The sequence below is a fragment of the Leptodactylus fuscus genome, chromosome 3 (genome assembly GCF_031893055.1).
Source record: "Leptodactylus fuscus isolate aLepFus1 chromosome 3, aLepFus1.hap2, whole genome shotgun sequence".
Taxonomy (NCBI): domain Eukaryota; kingdom Metazoa; phylum Chordata; class Amphibia; order Anura; family Leptodactylidae; genus Leptodactylus; species Leptodactylus fuscus.
The window spans coordinates 227,834,193-227,852,131 of record NC_134267.1 but is presented as its reverse complement, the minus strand read 5'-3'; the positions used below and the strand labels follow the sequence as shown (position 1 = coordinate 227,852,131).

Genomic DNA, 17,939 nt, shown 5'->3' with positions numbered 1-17,939 from the left:
ATTTGTCCATTACTAGTATCATTAGTTTACATAAATCTCCTCCTGATTGAAGTCATTTGTAACTAACAAAAATCCATTTTATTTTCTTCTCCAGACTTCTTGAGGACACATTCACCATGGACCTTGTCACAATTCTCCTGTGTGTTATAGTTCTTCTATTTTTGGTCACTTCGTTTAAAAAACAAGATCAAGATGGTAATAAAAATTTTCCGCCTGGACCGAAACCCTTACCCATTATTGGAAATTTCTTTGGGCTTGACATGTCAAAACCAGAGAAGACGTTTGTGGAGGTAGCGTGCAAGATACACCCAATTTCCTCTTTATAACCCAGTTACATCAGTGTAAAATCTGTAATGGGGCCTCCGATCAACCTTGTGCCATTTAGAATAGAGTTATATTTGTTTTGTTTTTTTTTAAGGGGGACCTTTGAGCTCCTCTGAATATGGCGACAGGAAAAAAAATTATTATTAGTAGTAAAATGTAGAAAAAAATGTATAAACTTGGCATTACAATAGATGTATTGATGGGGCCACACGGTGGCTCAGTGGTTAGCACTGCACCCTTGCAGCGCTGGAGTCCTGGTGTTCAAATCTCACCAAGGGCAAAAAACCATCTGCAAGGAGCTTGTATGTTCTCCCAGTGTTTGCATGGATTTCCATCCCGTATTCCAAAAACATACTGATAGGGGAAAAAATGTACATTGTGAGCTCTATGTGGGGCTCACAATCAACAAAATAAACAAACAAAAAATATAGATGTATTGTTGAAGAAGAAAAAAATTAAATTACTATACATACTCAAGTATAAGCTGACCCGAATATAAGCCAAGCCTAATTTTACCACAAAAAACTGGGAAACTTATTGACTCGAGTGTAGGGTTGAGTCGACCTTGAAATTTCAGGATCGTTTTTAATATCAGATTTCCGATCATTTTCCATTTGAACCTGATCCCGTTCCCAATTCCGATCCCAATGCCAGTCAATGGGATTTTTTAAATAATCGGAGATCGGATTTAAAAAACAATAAACGATCCTATTCAGTACACAGCATGAAGTCCAAAAATGTATTCAATTTTTGGACCCCACACTGTGCAGTAATTAACCCCCCTGAAAAATGGAAAATTATAGTCCAATAGGTACACCTGCAAAATTACCTTAATGTAACGTAACCTTGATAAAGTCCCAAGAAGTCAATTGACATTAATCTCCACGAGACCATTTATATAATTGTTTTTGTCTTCTCAGTTGTCCAAGGAGTATGGCAAAGTCTTCAGTGTCCAAATAGGAACATCAAAAATTGTGATCCTTTGTGGTCTGGAAGTGATTAAAGATGCGTTAGTGAACCATGGTGATGATTTTGTGGACAGGACAAAAACAAGAGTGTTTTATAAGACAATAAAGAATCATGGTAATATTATCTTTATGTATGGAGATTATAGCTCTTTTTGGGTTTTTGGCACCAAAATGCAGATGCCAGGACAATTTTCACACTTTTGAGATGAAATAATTCAACTTGAATTACAAAAAACATACCAGCCCCCTCCCCCCATACTTATATATTTTTTAAAAACTAGACACATTGTCAAAAAGTTACCCAGCTCTAGGGTTGAGTGATTTGGATCAGAAAAGATTGGATTCAGGGGGCCACACGGTGGCTCAGTGGTTAGCACTGCAGCCTTACAGCATTGAAGTCCTGGTGTTCAAATCCCAACAGGGCAAAAAAAAAACATCTGCAAGGAGTTTGTATGTTCTCCCCATGTTTGCATGGATTTCCATCCCATATTCCAAAAAAAGACATACTGATAGGGAAAAAATTTACATTGTAAGCTCTGTGTGGGGCTCACAATCTACATTTAAAAAAGAAAAGATCAGATTCTGATCGGCGATCAAGTAAATTTCACGATCGCGATCGGAATTCCGATCCCCAGATTTTCCAGCGGGATCGAGGTCAGAGGTTATCTCAAGATCAGCTCAACCCTATTCATGTATATATCATGAATAGGGTTGAGTGATCGGGATTGGGAAAGATCGGATCCCTATCGGCAATCAAGCAAATTTCACGATCAGGATCGGCTGGAAAATGATCGGAAATCAGATTTTAAAATCGATCCTGAAATCTCAAGATCGACTGAACCCTATCCAGCACTTTATATACTCAAACACCTTCATGCAATTTTGATTTCAAGTGTAATTTTTACTTTTAAAAATGCATATACATATTAGTGGCTAAAAGTGTGACCCAAGCAGAAAGTTCCATGCAAAACACTTTCTAAAGACATGAGATCAATATAAGATCATATTTATTGGCCTGTATGTACTTATCTATATAAAACTACCTGAACTGGAAGGAAGTAAAATGAATCCTTGCTAGGGTTGAGCTGATCTTGACTTTTCAGGATCGATTTTGAAATCCGATTTCCGATCATTTTTCATTCGAAACCGATCTCGATCCCAATTCCGATCCCAATGCAGGTCAATGGGATTTTTTTTACTAATCGGAGATCGGATTTTAAAAGCAATCCTATTCACTATACAGCATGGAATCTAACAATTGAACGCTTTAATTGTTAGAATCCACGTTGTGTAGTGAATTTTTTTAATCACTAAGTAGCCAGAGGATTGTTTTTAATCCTCTGGCTACTTAGTCCCCCCTGGTGTCCACTTACCTGAAGAGATGGCTGGTCCGGTGCCCGGTGTTCTCAGTCTTCTTTGCCTCGCTGCCCCCGCCTCCCAGGTTAGTGCGGGGCTTGTAGCTTAGGAGAGTGTGGGCGGGAACAGGGCGGGGAGTTGTGACGTCTCCCCTCCCAGTACCCGCCCACACTCTCCTAACCCGCCCACACTCTCCTAACCTGGGAGGCGGGGGACAGCGAGGCGAAGAAGAACAAGAACACTGGGCACCGGACCAGCCATCTCTTCAGGTAAGTAGCTACTAGAGATGTTAGCTAGTCTCCCATTAGAATGAATGGGAGACTAGCTAGTAAAGAATTGTGGGAAATGATCTCGATCTCGATCCCACCTAAAAAGATCGTGTTCGGGATTCCGATCAAGATCGTGAATTTTTCTCGATTGCCGATCAGAATCCGATTTTTTTCCGAACACGATTGCTCAACCCTAATCCTTGCTTATGTTGCTAGCTGCTATAGATCCTGAGACATTGGCACTATAACAAGGATGCACGTACATTCTCTTGGGCCACTAAAGGGCCACGGTGTCAGGATGTTTGACATATATCTATGGCAGGGAAATTATTAAATCTAAAGAATGCAAGATGAAGAGGTGAGGCTTATGGTATGAAGATTTTGTATAAAATAAATAATTCTAGGTAGTTTAATGGCCATCCATGTATCAAACGCAAAGGATTAAAATATAGCACATGTAAAACATTTAACACCTTCTATTGAGAAGTCATTCGCATGGTTCACATCTGCGTTCAGTATTCCATTCGGGGAGTCCGCTTGGGAACCCCCCAAACGGAATACCAAACACATTGACAAGTGGTGAGCTTATGAAAGCACATGGACTCCATAGACTATAATGGGATCCATGTGTTTTTCTGGATAGAAGAGTACTTCATGAACTACTTTCCTCTCCGTATGACTTGTGCGGACACCGTGCAGAAAACACAGGTCCCCATTATAGTCTATGGGGTCCTTGTGCTTTCACAAGCTCACCACTTGTCAATGCATTTGGTATTCCATTCGGGAGGGGGGCCCAAGCGGATTCCCCGAACGGAATACCGAACGCAGGTGTGAAATGGTCCTTACCCATCCATGATGACCTACATGGGATATACTGTTCTGCAGTAATTTATTTGTGTTTCCCCTTCCCCGGCCTCCTCCTAGTTCTGAAATTCCTGGTCAACACCTTCAACTCCTACATACCTATCTGGGAGTCACATAGACAGTGAAGAACAGCCAAGTCTCCGTAACCTCCAGCTAGTCTAGGATGGTGGAGACAAAGCTTTTGTCTATTAGATAAGCAGAATCATCACTCTGTGCCCCTGAGCTGCCCCACATAACATGTATTCGTTATATTCAGGTATCATCCTGGCTAATGGTGATAACTGGAAAGTGATGAGAAGATTCACTCTGTCCACCCTGCGGGATTATGGAATGGGGAAAAAGACTATAGAAAATAAGATCATTGAGGAGGCCGAGTCTCTGGTACAGAAATTTCAATCTTATGAAGGTGAGAGTTAATTTGTAGTTACGGTATCTAAATCTATTTTCAAGACTTTTCTACATGGTGTTTATTCTCAATGCCACAATTTTTACTGCCAGGCGTGGGGAACTATGTCAGGCCATGGTAACCCATCAGCATCCCAGAAGATTAACCCCTACAGTCAATAGTGACTTTTGTACCTAAATGGTTTGACAGGGGCTCCTTCTGTCACCCCACCAGCATCCCATTGATGTAATTTCCAGGGGTACTGATAGAGGTTACAGAGAGACCCTCTAGGGCTATGGTCATTAGTAACCATGTCAACTAAGAGGTTTGACTGCAAGGATCTGAGTTATCTCTGATGCCAGCAGGTACAACAAGGTCGGTTATCAGGGGGAGAAAACCATGCAAACTGAGAGTGTTTATTGTTTGGTATGATTACCACTTACCTGGGTCAGGGGATAATCGTACACATTAGGGAGAGTGTGTGCCTACATAGGCATACGGAGACTTACAAGTCATTCCTGCTCCACTAGGGATTCTGGGTAAGAAATATGCAAATCTATTCTCCAGGATGTAATTAGGAGAACAGTGCACTCTGTACGCCGCCCTCTAGAGGGCAGCATCCTTAACATCATGCATGACTCAGTTAATAAGCCTACTATCATGATGCGGATTTAATTGCCAAATTAATATTTCTATTCCAAAAGGAACAGATTCCCAGCTATGGACAGCGCTGTTTCGGACTTTTGGACCTCCTCAGCATAGTACAGGGATACTGATTTGGCAGAGTGAGAGACTATAGTTCAGGGTCAGGGGATAATTGTACACATTAGGGAGAGTGTGTGCTTACCACTTACCTGGAACATAGTGGCTACAATGAGCATTTATCCGTGGAGGACCAAATACATCCATGCATTAGATATATAGGCCTTTAATTTCAATTGACACAATGTAATACTTCATTTCTCCTGTGGTGGCGCTGTGGAAGAATAGAACACTTGTTCCTTGGTTCCTTTTCCAACTAAATCTAAATGCAGGTATCCCAGGAGTGGGATCAGATTTTTTTTTTTTTAAATATCTTTAAAAAAAAAAAAAAAAAAACCCTCTTTTTGACTTGTATAAAGGCAGGTCACCATATTTATTCCCGAATTTACCATAGCACACATTTTATTTGATCTGTAAATTTTTCATTGAAAATTTTATTAATTTCATCTGTAAATTTTTTTTTTTTTTTCTAATTTCAGGGAAACCTTTCAATAACTTGAATCATGTGAACTCTGCCGCAGCCAATATCATTGTGGCCATACTTCTGAATCGTAGATTTGACTATGAGGATCCGACCATACTGAAACTTGTGAACTTAATAAATGAAAACATAAGACTTTTTGGAAGCCCCTTGGTCAGGGTAAGATTCAGATTCAGATATATTTATCGATTCAAACAATGCAAATTTGAAGAGTTCTTCTTAGGGTAGGCCTTAAATATCTGATCAATGGGGGGCCAACTGGTGGCCCATATGGATCAGCTGTTCAGGGTCATCTCCAATTCCTGTACTGTACATTGCATGAAAGCATCAGCATTTGGATCCTTGCCTCATATAGTATTCATGTGTTGTCAATGCAGCTCAGCTCTCTTAGGAGTCCAAAATATTAAAAGAAAATAAAATATATATTAAAAAATAACCTAAAATATAAAATTAACAATAAAATTTAAAGAAGTCAATAAAAAATTCTAGGCTAACCCCTTTAAATTGGGTTAAGGGGATATTGTCACTCCTTAGGGAGAGACCACCATATAGGTGTGTGGAGACTTATTAAGCATTTAGCACTCCACTTTGTAAGGGACCATGGGAAGAATATGAAAATCTGTCTTCCATGATGTAATTAGGAAGTCAGGTGTCTCAGTGTTGCAAACCAACAGAGGGCGCGCACTGGAATGTGCAAGTCTGTCTTCCCTGATGTAATTAGGAATTAGTGATATGGCCCAATAAAGGCTGCTCCCTTTAACATCATGCTCGACCTAACAAGAGGCCTTTGTTTTGCAATGAGGCTGGGATTATTACCAGGTATAGTCTCTCAAGCGAGGATGGCTGTTTCGATGTTATTGCATCTCGTCAGCCCAGTGTAGAGAGTGAGGAGTGACGATATCCCCTTAACCCTGTCTAAGCCTCTCACCTCTACCAGGTTAGTCTTCTCTACACCGGGCTGACAAGATGCAATAACATCGAAACGGCCGTCCTCAGTTGAGAGACTATACCTGGTAATAATCCCAGCGTCATTGCAAAACAAAGGCCTCTTGGAAGGTTGAGCATGATGTTAAAGGGAGCAACCTTTATTGGGCCATATCACTGAGGTTCTGTCTTCCTAATTACATCAGGGAAGACAGGCTTGCACATTCCAATGAGCGCCCTCTATTGGTTTGCAACACTGAGGCACCTGACTTCCTAATTACATCATGGAAGACAGATTTGCATATTCTTCCCATGGTCCCTTTAAATTGGTAATATTTAAGATTAGAAGTAAGATATTACAAAAAATAAATAAATAAATAATACAATCTTTAACCTATATAACCTACAAGATTTTTTGGTAATAAAAAATAAAAACTATAATAGTCAACTAGAGATGGGTGAAGATTTGACCCTCTGGTTTGTTTCGAGTCAAACATCTTTTGAATGAACCAGAAGAAATATTATTTCACACTGGGGTTTCTTCAGACCCTTGAGTATATCAAGTGGAGATCAGTGGGGTGCGCCAACGTCATGATGCTGAGTCAAAGCATCATGATATCAGCGTCCCTCACGTTGTGACCCTGGGGTGTATGATATCAGCCAAAGGATGCCAGTCACCACAAGGATGCCCAGGAGAGGTGAGGCAAGGAGACTATAAGAATGTTTTTTTTTTATGTTTATTCATCTCCCCTAGGCCTCATGGGTTTTGGAACAGGGTTGAGTCCAAAGCCTTTAGAAAATTTGAATTGAATTTGCGTCTACTAAAATTATTCCGCTCATCCCTAAATTAAACCTCTCTCAGTAAATCCCTCTTGTGTACATACTTAATATGTTTCATTATATTGATCTTGCAGCTGTTGAACAATATTCCATTCCTGATACACTGGCTCCCGGGAGCCCACAGGAAAATTTTTGCAAATAACAGAGAGTTTCACAAATTTTTAGAGGCAACATTTACAAAACAGAGAGAAGAACTGGATGTGAATGACCAGCGCGGCCTGATCGACGCCTTCCTTGTCAAGCAACAAGAGGTATTTCTATTTTACAGATATTATTTGGTAAAATCAAACATTTCAATTTAGTATTGATAGCCATTTTTCAAAAAGTGACAACTTTAAATTTGTCTCTATGATACTCCAAATAATTTTTGCACTGTATAACTAATAGAGATGAGCGAGTAGTGTTCGATGGAGTAGGTGTTCGATCGAATACTACGGTATTTGAAATACTCGTACTCGATCGAACACTACTAGCTGTTCGAAGTTTAAAGTTTGATGCAGAACCAGCGTTGATTGGCAGAATGCTATACATTCTGCCAATCAACACTGGTTCTTCTCTTACCTTTAGAAGTCTTCTCCATGCAGTGTCCCCGTGGCGTTTTCCGGCTGTAATTCACTCTGCCTAGGCATCCTCGCATGCGCAGTCGGCTCTGCTCAGGCGTCGGGCCGGGCAGAGCCGACTGCGCATGTCCGCACATGACCGCGCATGCGTAGTCGGCTCAGCCTAGGCCTCGATGCCTAGACAGAGTGAATTCCAGTCGGAAGAAGACGCGGGGACGCTGCGTCGGGAGAAGACTTCAAGGAGAATCCAGCCCGACCGTCACTCGTGGACTTGGTAAGTATAATTTTATTGAATTTTGCGTACCCCTGAAACGAGCATTTCCCCCCATAGACTATAATGGGGTTCGAAATCCGTTCAAACAGTCAAACAGTGAGCGGCTGTTCGAATCAGATTTCGAACCTCGGACATTTTAGTGTTCGTTTATCTCTAATAACTAATCCAAACTGACGTAGTAACAGATATAAGGAAAATCCTGTCCAAGGGGTTGTACTCCTGAAAAACACACAATGAAAGGAAATCATATAATGGGCTCATTTTTCAAGAAACATCAATAACATCATTCCCTGGGCCAGTGATAAAAAAAAAAAAAAAACATTTTAGACACACCATAAAAGGAAGATTACCTTCAGAATTGTATTGTGACGGTTGTAATTGTGTAATATATGAAAAAAAAAAAAAACATTGTTATCCTTAAGAGCTGAATGATAGATGTGGTTGCTAATGCTTGAGGCTGGTATGATGTGATATGGTAAGATGGTGCCTGCACCCAGGATAAGACCCCATTGTCTGCAAGTAACACATGCTTGGCTCGCTGCCAGAAGATATATGGAACTGCTTAAACTTCCTTACTTTGTGAGATTGAGATGTATTACACCAATCAGGAAGGAACACAGGACTTACACCGTTCTTATCTCTCTTCCTGATATTTAGTTCATGTCTTAAACTGCATCAGTGCACATCCTCTCGGCTGAGAAGGGAACTAATACCAACATTGTTAGTGGTGTCACTTCCTTACTGCCTGGCACTCAGCCTTATTAATTAGGATGACTACAGTTCCCCTGGATTACTGGTCATTTGGTCATAAACACAGCCTCAGTATTATAGTAATATTATAGTAGGCCGAAACAGTGCTGTCCATAGCTGGGAATCTGTTCCTTTTGGAATTGAATACTAATTTGGCAATTAAATCCGCATCATGATAGTAGACTTTTTAACTGAGTCATGCATGATGTTAAGGATTCTGCCCTCTAGAGGGCAGCATACAGAGGCACTGTTCTCCTAATTACATCCAGGAGAATAGATTTGCATATTTTTTACCCATAATCCCTAGCGGAGCAGGAATGACTTGCAAGTCTCCGTACTGCCTATGTAGGCACACACTCTTCCTGATGTGTACGATTGTCCCCTGACCCTAGTCTATAGTCTCTCACTCTGCCAAATCAGTATCCCTGCACTATGCTGAGGAGGCCCAATAGCCCGAAACAGCGCTGTCCATAACTGGGAATCTGTTCCTTTTGGAATAGAAATACTAATTTGGCAATTAAATCTGCATCATGATAGTAGACTTATTAACTGAGTCATGCATGATGTTAAGGATGCTGCCCTCTAGAGGGCGACATACAGAGTGCACTGTTCTCCTAACTACATACTGGAGAATAGATTTGCACATCTTTTTACCCAGTAATACTCTTGTATATGTTATTTTCTTAGGCGATTTTTTAAGGGACACATCCCTTTAAGCACAGCAAATCTGATGTACCGTGAGGCTGATAGGGACTCACAGACACCCGAAAAGGCAGACACATTACACCTGGGTCAACATGTAGTAAAACCACTGGGAATCAGTATAGTAGATAAAGGTAAGCAGACGATATCTAGGGTCGCTTCTACGTGTTTAACCCCATAAACATTAAATAAGGGGTTCATCAGGAGAACAATCGTCAGTCTAATTAAAGTGGAAAATAGATATAAATGCAGTTAAAACAGCAGTTCCCGAGGCCCTGATGGGGGCGCTGGTACTTCAAAAGGCATTTTACATCCTAGGGGGACATATTTGCCTACTGTGTTGGATAATCTTGTAGGGGAGTTTGTTCTTCTCTACCCCTTACATTAGAAGGATTTTTAGGTATCATTTCGACAGTATTATGTTTTTAGGGGCATTTTAATAAGCGTTTTATTTTTTCATTTTACACCCCCAGTTACAGTAAGGATGAAAGTACTAAAGTAATAAGTTCTTGTCTTACAGGGAACCCCCGAATCCAGTCAGTACTTCCACAATGAGAACCTGATTGCTCTGGTAGATAACTTGTTTGTTGCGGGAATGGAGACCACATCGAGCACGCTGAGATGGGGACTTCTGCTCATGATGAAATATCCAGAAATTCAAGGTCTTGTTTCTGTAAAAGTTGGAACATTGGAAGTGATTTTTTTTTTTTTTTTTTTTTTTAATTTGGTTCATCATGACTATATTGATAAGATATTTCCCATAAAGTGTTACTTCAACTTCTACCATGTAGAGGAGTCCATAAGTCACACAAGCTATCTGACTATTGTGATGGTAACTCTGTTCCTTCACCAACAATGCTACTCTTTTTTCCCAGGGTCATGAGCACAAGATCGTGAAAGAGGCAACACATACTAAAGTGAAGTAATGATCAGTCTAAGGCTAATGATCTATGGACATATAAAATTTCCTCTTGTGGGCCATGAACACCAAAAGTTTTGTGTTCAGGAGAACTGAAACTTTTGTAAATTTCAGGATGACTCCAATTCCAGTTAGTTGTGATATTGTATTGAGTTTATTCTATGAGAAATTGAGTTCCTTGACCAAATTCAAGGATGGACACTAGGGCTGAGCCGATTTGAGATTTCAGGTTTAAAATCCGATTTCCACTCATTTTCCATCCGAACCCGATCCCAATTCCGATCCTAATGCAAGTCAATGGGATTTGTTAATGATCGTGTGTAGTGATAAAAAAAATCCACTGGCTACTTAGTCCCCCCCACTTACCTGCAGAGAACCGCTGTCACCTCCCCTCCTGGTGTTTATGCCGCTCCCCGGAGCTCCGGGTGCCCCAGCCTCCCTAGGCTAGTGTTACAGATGGTGGAAGAAGGCGGGGCTTGTTGTGGCTTAGGAGAGTGTGGGCGGGTACAGGGCAGGGAGACATGAGTGCATGACTCACATCTCCCCTCCCTGTACCCGCCCACACACTCCTAAGCCACAACAAGCCCCGCCTTCTCCCAGCATCTGTAACACTAGCCTAGGGAGGCGGGGGCATGCACAGCGCTTTGTCGGTGTGTGAAAGAGAGGAGAAGACAGAGAACAGCCCAGAGCTCCGGGGAGCGGCAGTGGTTCTGTGCAGGTAAGTGGGTTGAGCGAAAGTGATCCGAATTCCCATCCGATCTTTTTAGGTGGGATTGGAACTTGATTGCGATCATGAAATTTACTTGATCGCCGATTGGGATGCGATCTTTTCCGATCCCGATCACTCAACCCTAATGAACACCTCTGTATTAGTTATATCTCTCTTTACAGAAAAAGTCCAGAGTGAAATTGAAAGAGTGATGGGATCATCTCAGCCTCAGATAGAGCACAGAAGGCAGATGCCGTATACAGATGCCGTCATACACGAGGTTCAGAGGTTTGCTGATATCGCCCCGGCCAGTGTTTCCCATGTAGCCTCTCGTGATGTCATTTTCTGGGGTTACTTTATACCGAAGGTAAGAAAAGTGTCTCCAATATGCTAATTTAAAGAAATAATAGAGTAACCCACATATACCTGAATTTGGTATTTTACAGCTTTAATTAATTCATAACAGATAATGTCAAGAAAAATTCTTTATTGGCAGAGACTAGAAATGGCGGTGGCTCTCCTTAAAGAGATTTTCACATCAAAATAACCATATCTAAAATGAAAGTTAAGAATTTTTGCAAATATAAATAATTAAAAATATAGTTTTAAGGATTTTCTCTAACCATCTTAGTGCTGACAGTCTTTTGCCTTGATCAGTTGCCAATGGATAAGACTAGAGATGAGCGAGTACTGTTCGGATCAGCCGATCCGAACAGCACACTCCATAGAAATGAATGGATGCACCTGGTACTTCCGCTTTGACGTCGGCCGGCCGCTTAACCACCCGCGTGCCGGCTACGTCCATTCATTGCTATGCGAGCGTGCTGTTCGGATCGGCTGATCCGAACAGTACTCGCTCATCTCTAGATAAGACCATGAATATAGGACACAGACCATAGAAAGTTCCTGAATTCAAGGTCATATCCATTGCCAACGGATCGATCGTACAAGCAGCACTTTTTTTGATCCTGGAAACCGAGCAGAAACCACATGGACCCGATTATAGTCTGAGGTCTGTGGGTTTCCTGAAGGTAACCACTTTTTAATGTGGATAGGTTTCCGTTCAGGGGATCTCCGAGTGGACTCCCCAAAAGGAAACCCAAATACAGAAGTGAACCGGGCTTAAATCTGCCTGAGATTCTACTTAAATTAGCTGCAAGCGGAACCCATAGACAATAGACTGGTTTTTTTTTGGGTGGAATGGGTTGCCATCCTTTGGTCCACATGGGGACCTGAAGGAAGGAAACCCAAAGCTAGTGTGAACCTAACCTGAAGCCGCAGTTCTTTCAACAGATGTATTTCCTCTCCAATATCATTTTATGGGTACTAGTAAGCAGAGGTGTAAACTGAAGCCCCTGGACCCCAATGCAAAATCTGTAACGGTCCCCCTATCGATCTTGCACCATTTAGAATAGTGGAAGAATAGATATAGTAGAGGGACTATTAACCCTGAAATGTTAGTATGGATCAAATAGAAAACCACCACAATCAGTATATATAAATGTATAATTGGTATATACTGTACATATACCGTATATACACAACTTAATAATAATAACGCCATAATGGGCATACTTTTGCAATTGTCCATTTCTGTCCTAGTAGATAGGCATGAGTAGTAGCATGTACAGAACGCTGCTATGAATGGCGGATTTACTTACTTATGGTTCAGTTGGCTTATTATGTTTTTAGGTGAGATCCTCTTCTATACTTTATTGCACACTTCCGCACTATTATTTATGTTCACAATTATTGAATTATATATTCACCATTGCAGAATATTTCACTGTATTTTTTGAGACATTGATTGATATTGATTATGTCATTTGCATTGGACTTGCTAGTTATTTCCTGTTTGGACTCCATCACTTTGCTTGAGAAAAGCTCATGTATATATCAGCTGAGACGTTGCTAGTAATGTTCCAATTGCAAAAAGTAATGGGCCTCAAACCTGTTGTCATGAACCGGAAGTGCTATTATTGTACTCTGGGGGTCTCTTCCAACTCCCAGAGTATAAGTGGAGTTCCAGGTAAAGTGGATAGATAGATAGATAGATAGATAGATAGATAGATAGATAGATAGATAGATAGATAGGAGATAGATAGATAGGAGATAGATAGATAGATAGATAGATAGATAGATAGATAGATAGGAGATAGATAGATAGATAGATAGATAGATATGAGATAGATAGATAGATAGATAGATAGATAGATAGATAGATAGATACAAAGAATATGACAGCCTTTGACTTTCTATCTCTTGTTTCTCAGGGCACCATTGTTATGCCATTGCTACACTCTGTACTAAAAGGTAAAGATTACTTTGAGAAGCCGGAACAGTTTTATCCAGAACACTTTCTTGACTCGGACGGAAACTTTAAGAAGAGTGAGGCCTTCATACCATTCTCATTAGGTAATGGTGGACCAGGCGGTAACAGAAACAAGTATAATTTGAAGTTCCAGGGCCATTTACATATAATACTTATATCTTCTTTGATGGTTTCTTTGGGTGGACTCAAGCACCTGCTTACACCCATTATAGTTATGGCCCTAGTCAGATACCAGGATTATACTTGAAGTCCACATTGTATTATCAGTCTATTGACCATACTGGAAAGTACACCATTGGTGAGGTACAGTCTCAGACAGAATACATACCTTACATCCAATATATGCTTAACTAAATTGTTTGCACCCCTGTATCATACCCCAAAAACAGTTGTAGCAGAGCAGTCCTTCACTTGGGGCAAAGGTTCATATCACGGCCATTACTTTGTATCTAAATACATAGAAGTGGCTTGGTAGCGCCCTCTCTGGCATCCATCACCTGAGGCACCTGCCCCCTTTCCCCAGTTATTCCCTGACCAAAAACATTTACACCCCAGACCAGGTCAGATAACAAAAAATATATTCAGACTCTTCCAAACCACACTTATATCCTTGCCCTCCATTTTCCTGGGCTCCTCTTCTGCTCCAGGCACTGTCATACATCATTTCTTAATATCGACAGCATGAAGATGTTGTGTCGCCACCGCATACTGGATGGTGGTCAGGACTGAATGTAGTAACTCAAAACCAGAAGATAAACTCATGTCAAGCAAAGAAAGGAAATATTTGTGACGGGCAGGGAACATGTGTATCACATGATCAGGACACATTGTATCCCCTGGAAGTAAACAATTCTGTTGACTACCAAACAAAAAACTTGAAGAACTGATGTCAAAAGAATATTGGAAAATTGTCACTTTTATAATTCAACATGGAAGTAGAATCGCCATGTAAGATATTATATCTGTAATAATTTCTACCCTTTATATTTCAGGTAAGAGAAGTTGTGCCGGTGAGACCTTGGCTAAGATGGAGCTGTTTCTATTCTTCACAACATTGTTACAAAACTTCACTTTCCAGGCCCCACCTGGTGCTAAACTGGACCTTACCCCTGGAGAGGGGGTTACAAATGTCCCCAAACCATATGAAATCTCTGCCATACCTCGCAAATAAAATGGACTATACAGGGGAACAGGTGGATAAAGGGTCCATTGTACGTAGTTGATGTTGATGTCTTAGACTTTGTGTACATTGCTGAGCTGTTTTTCCTATTGTAATAGTTATTATGTCTTATCGCATCCCGTGCTGTGTGTTCTGACAATGTGTTATCTGTGTTGTGAACTCACTAAGTGCCAGAAGATTGGGCAACGGCAATAGAGTAAAGGTGAGCAATGTCCTACCTGTAGAGGAAAGGTGATGAGAGAAATGATAGAAGATAGGAGGTCAGGATAGTCATCATGTACACATTTGTACATATGGAGAAAAACAACTTTGGAGTGTTATGCAAATGAGGCAGTTGGTGTCCTGGGGGCGGGTCTCTCTATTTTTTTGTGAATATTAATTGTTAACAATTATGTAAATCAAGATCAGACTAAATAATTTTAAAAAAACAAAAACAAAAAATACATTCCTTTTTTAGATACATTTTTCAATTGTGTTGACAAAATTCCGGAAAATTGTAAACAATACACCCTGTGAGAGGCCTGAAATACAGACATTGCAGATACCATCGCTATCAGGATTCAGGCTTCACTTTTTTCATGACATTATAGCAATTACTTGAGCAATGAGAATTTCTGCTTCTTGGGAGTAGAGAACCAGACAGGGTGTCCTCTGGGGAGGGAGGGAGGAGGACATGTACAGTAGTACTGGCTGTCAGAAGTGATGTCCGATGGAAAGAAGAAAGAACCTTTGTTGGATAAATAAGGAAAGAAGAAATTCCAGAGCGGATGAGGAGAAGATAATGTTCTAAAGTTCTATAATGTTCTATGGTGTTAGAAATACTTAGGTGACTGGTAGGGTTGAGCGATCATGTTCAGAAAAGATCGGATTCCAATCGGCGATCGAGAAAATTTCACAATCGCGATCAGAATTCCGAACACGATCTATTTAGGTTGGATCAATATCGAGGATTATTTCCCCACTGTTTCCCCTTCACACTGAGTATATAGTGTATACTCAGTGTGAAGGCTCCGCTGCGGTTCCATAGGAATGAATGGAAGCAGCCGGCACACAGCCTTAACCCCCTGTGCGCCGGCTGCCTCCATTCATTCTAAAGCGAGACTAAACTAACATGTCTCGTAGCTACTTACCTCCAGAGATGGCTGCTCCGGTGTTCTTCTCACTTCCACTCCATGCTGCAGTCTTCTTTGCCTCACTGCCCCGCCTCCCAGGTTAGTGTTTAAAGAGCTAGGATGGCGGGGCTTGTGGCTTAGGAGAGTGTGGGCAACGTCTATCTATCTATCTATCTATCTATCTATCTATCCCATATATATACACCTATGTGTTCTATGCTCCATTAAATTCTGTATAGACAATGATTTTACACTATATAAGCCAATACAGATGGATATGATGAATTCTTACGAAGAATCTAGTTTTTCAAGGATAGAGTAATATTGCCATATGCTCCAACTATCTGCCCACAGGATAACCGATATTGATCATTAAATGGGTTATCCAGGACTAAAAACAATTACCAGTGCATTTCTTATACTGGTTAAGCTTAATTACTACGATAATATATATTATTACTAATATACACCCCGGTCCCCTGGAGCCCGGTTTATTACCTGTAAGGAGGGCAGAAGGGGAGGACAGAACTCTCATCCCTCTTCCTTCCCTCTGGACACTCTAACACTAGATCATATGATATTACTCCACTCTATTCAATGGACTATACGGCGCAGTTCTCTACAACAAAATGGCGCTTGGACATGCGCAGTACCACTCAGAACAGAGCGGTACTGAGCATGCCCAAGATTTCAATGACCAGAATGAGAATGGAAAAGATATGGGCGGTACAGGATGTCTGGAGGAGGAGAGCATAAGGAGTACAAGCAATGGAGGGGCGTTTCTGAGGGATGATGCAGGGGTGCTCAGAGGCCCTTGGGAACATCCAGGGTACTCGGTGAGCCTCATTTACATATACTATTTCTTTGTTTTTCCAAGAAACCGGAGGGGTCATTTGCAGGACTAGAGGCATCACCTGAGGGTTTCATAAAGCCAAGAGTGGTTCTTATCTAATTGTAGTTTCAGTGGTGGGAATACCAATAGGGGTCAGGTCCTCCATGGCATGAACGAGATGTTGTAATACCCTGTCAGAGCCATTGGAGATAAAGGAATCCTCATAGACACTGGGACCGCAACACTTGCCCAAGTATCGTGGCTACATTCTTCACCTTTTCCTTGTTGAGATGTCAATATTCTTAAATTCAATTAATTATCACTAGAGTAGAATCTTGGTTTCTGAACATCTTTCCTGGATTTGTGCTGCCGTAGACATGAAGGAACTCAGTGCGCCCACAGAAAGAAATGGGGAGTCTTGTTTTAGATTTTGCAATAGGAATCAGTAGCTTTAGGCTAGGGCTATATGGCAACGTACGTCATGTCAAAAAGTCGTACCGAACAATGTATCACTGCTCCAAACATGCCAAAGTGATGGGACAGTCACAGTAAATCCAAAGCTGTTGGATTTTGGTTGCAAGTAGGGTTGAGCAATCGGGATCGGAAAAGATCGGATTCCAATCGGAGATCAAATAAATTTCATGATCGAGATCGGAATTCTGACCGGATCTTTTCCAGCGGGATCAAGATTGGAGGTTATCTCAAGATCGGCTCAACCCTAAAAGTGACTTTTCCCATAGAGAAGCATTGACTAGGGTTGAGGATCGGGATCGGAAAAGATCGGATTCCGATCGGCGATTGAGCAAATTTCACAATCAAGATCGGGCTCGAGATCGGCTAGAAAATGATCAGAAATCAGATTTTAAAATTGATCTTGAAATCTCAAGATCAGCTCAACCCTAGTTGCAAGTTGAAATTTGTTTTTACCACAGACTTGAAGGGTTTGTCCACTTTCAGACCAATACAGAGAGAGAAATGTTATTGTATGTATAATAGAAAGTTGTACAATATTCCATATATATCACATGACCATGGACCGCACATCACGTGATCATAAACTGTATATCACATGACCATGGACTGATTTTTATCCAGAATGAATGACAGCAAGCAGAGATCTAGAAAATAGTGAGGAAGTGATACAGAAAGAACATTGGAAAATTGTACAGCTTTTTATTATACGAACCATAACATTGGTCTCTCAATATTGGTCTGAAAGTGGACGACCCCTTTAAATAGGAGTTGCATTTGAATCACAGTCACAGGTGACATGTCTAAGACTCAATTGTGGTTTTACGGCCAAATCACAGCTCTAAAAAGTTGTGTGACAAGCTGCAGGCAATTTGCACAATTGTATTAGTTGAGCGACTTCTGTGCAACTTTTTGTCTAGCTCTA

General features: G+C 41.0%; 1 protein-coding gene across 1 annotated transcript; it reads left to right on the top strand.

The window, feature by feature from the left end:
- Positions 1 to 113: 113 nt before the first annotated feature.
- LOC142198303 (cytochrome P450 2K4-like) lies at positions 114 to 14,590 on the top strand. Its single transcript, XM_075269274.1, has 9 exons — positions 114 to 290; positions 1,245 to 1,407; positions 4,038 to 4,187; positions 5,408 to 5,568; positions 7,248 to 7,424; positions 9,980 to 10,121; positions 11,270 to 11,454; positions 13,361 to 13,502; positions 14,412 to 14,590. The coding sequence occupies exons 1-9, from the start codon at positions 117 to 119 to the stop codon at positions 14,588 to 14,590; spliced, it is 1,473 nt and encodes a 490-aa protein (XP_075125375.1). The 5' UTR covers positions 114 to 116.
- Positions 14,591 to 17,939: the final 3,349 nt, after the last annotated feature.

Excerpts from the sequence above, each read along its gene's own strand:
- LOC142198303 (XM_075269274.1), top strand. The coding sequence starts at position 117 with ATGGACCTTGTCACAATTCTCCTGTGTGTTATAGTTCTTCTATTTTTG. Across the intron at positions 5,569-7,247 it reads TTGGAAGCCCCTTGGTCAGG|CTGTTGAACAATATTCCATT; the intron begins GTAAGATTCAGA and ends TTGATCTTGCAG. Across the intron at positions 10,122-11,269 it reads GAAATATCCAGAAATTCAAG|AAAAAGTCCAGAGTGAAATT; the intron begins GTCTTGTTTCTG and ends CTCTCTTTACAG.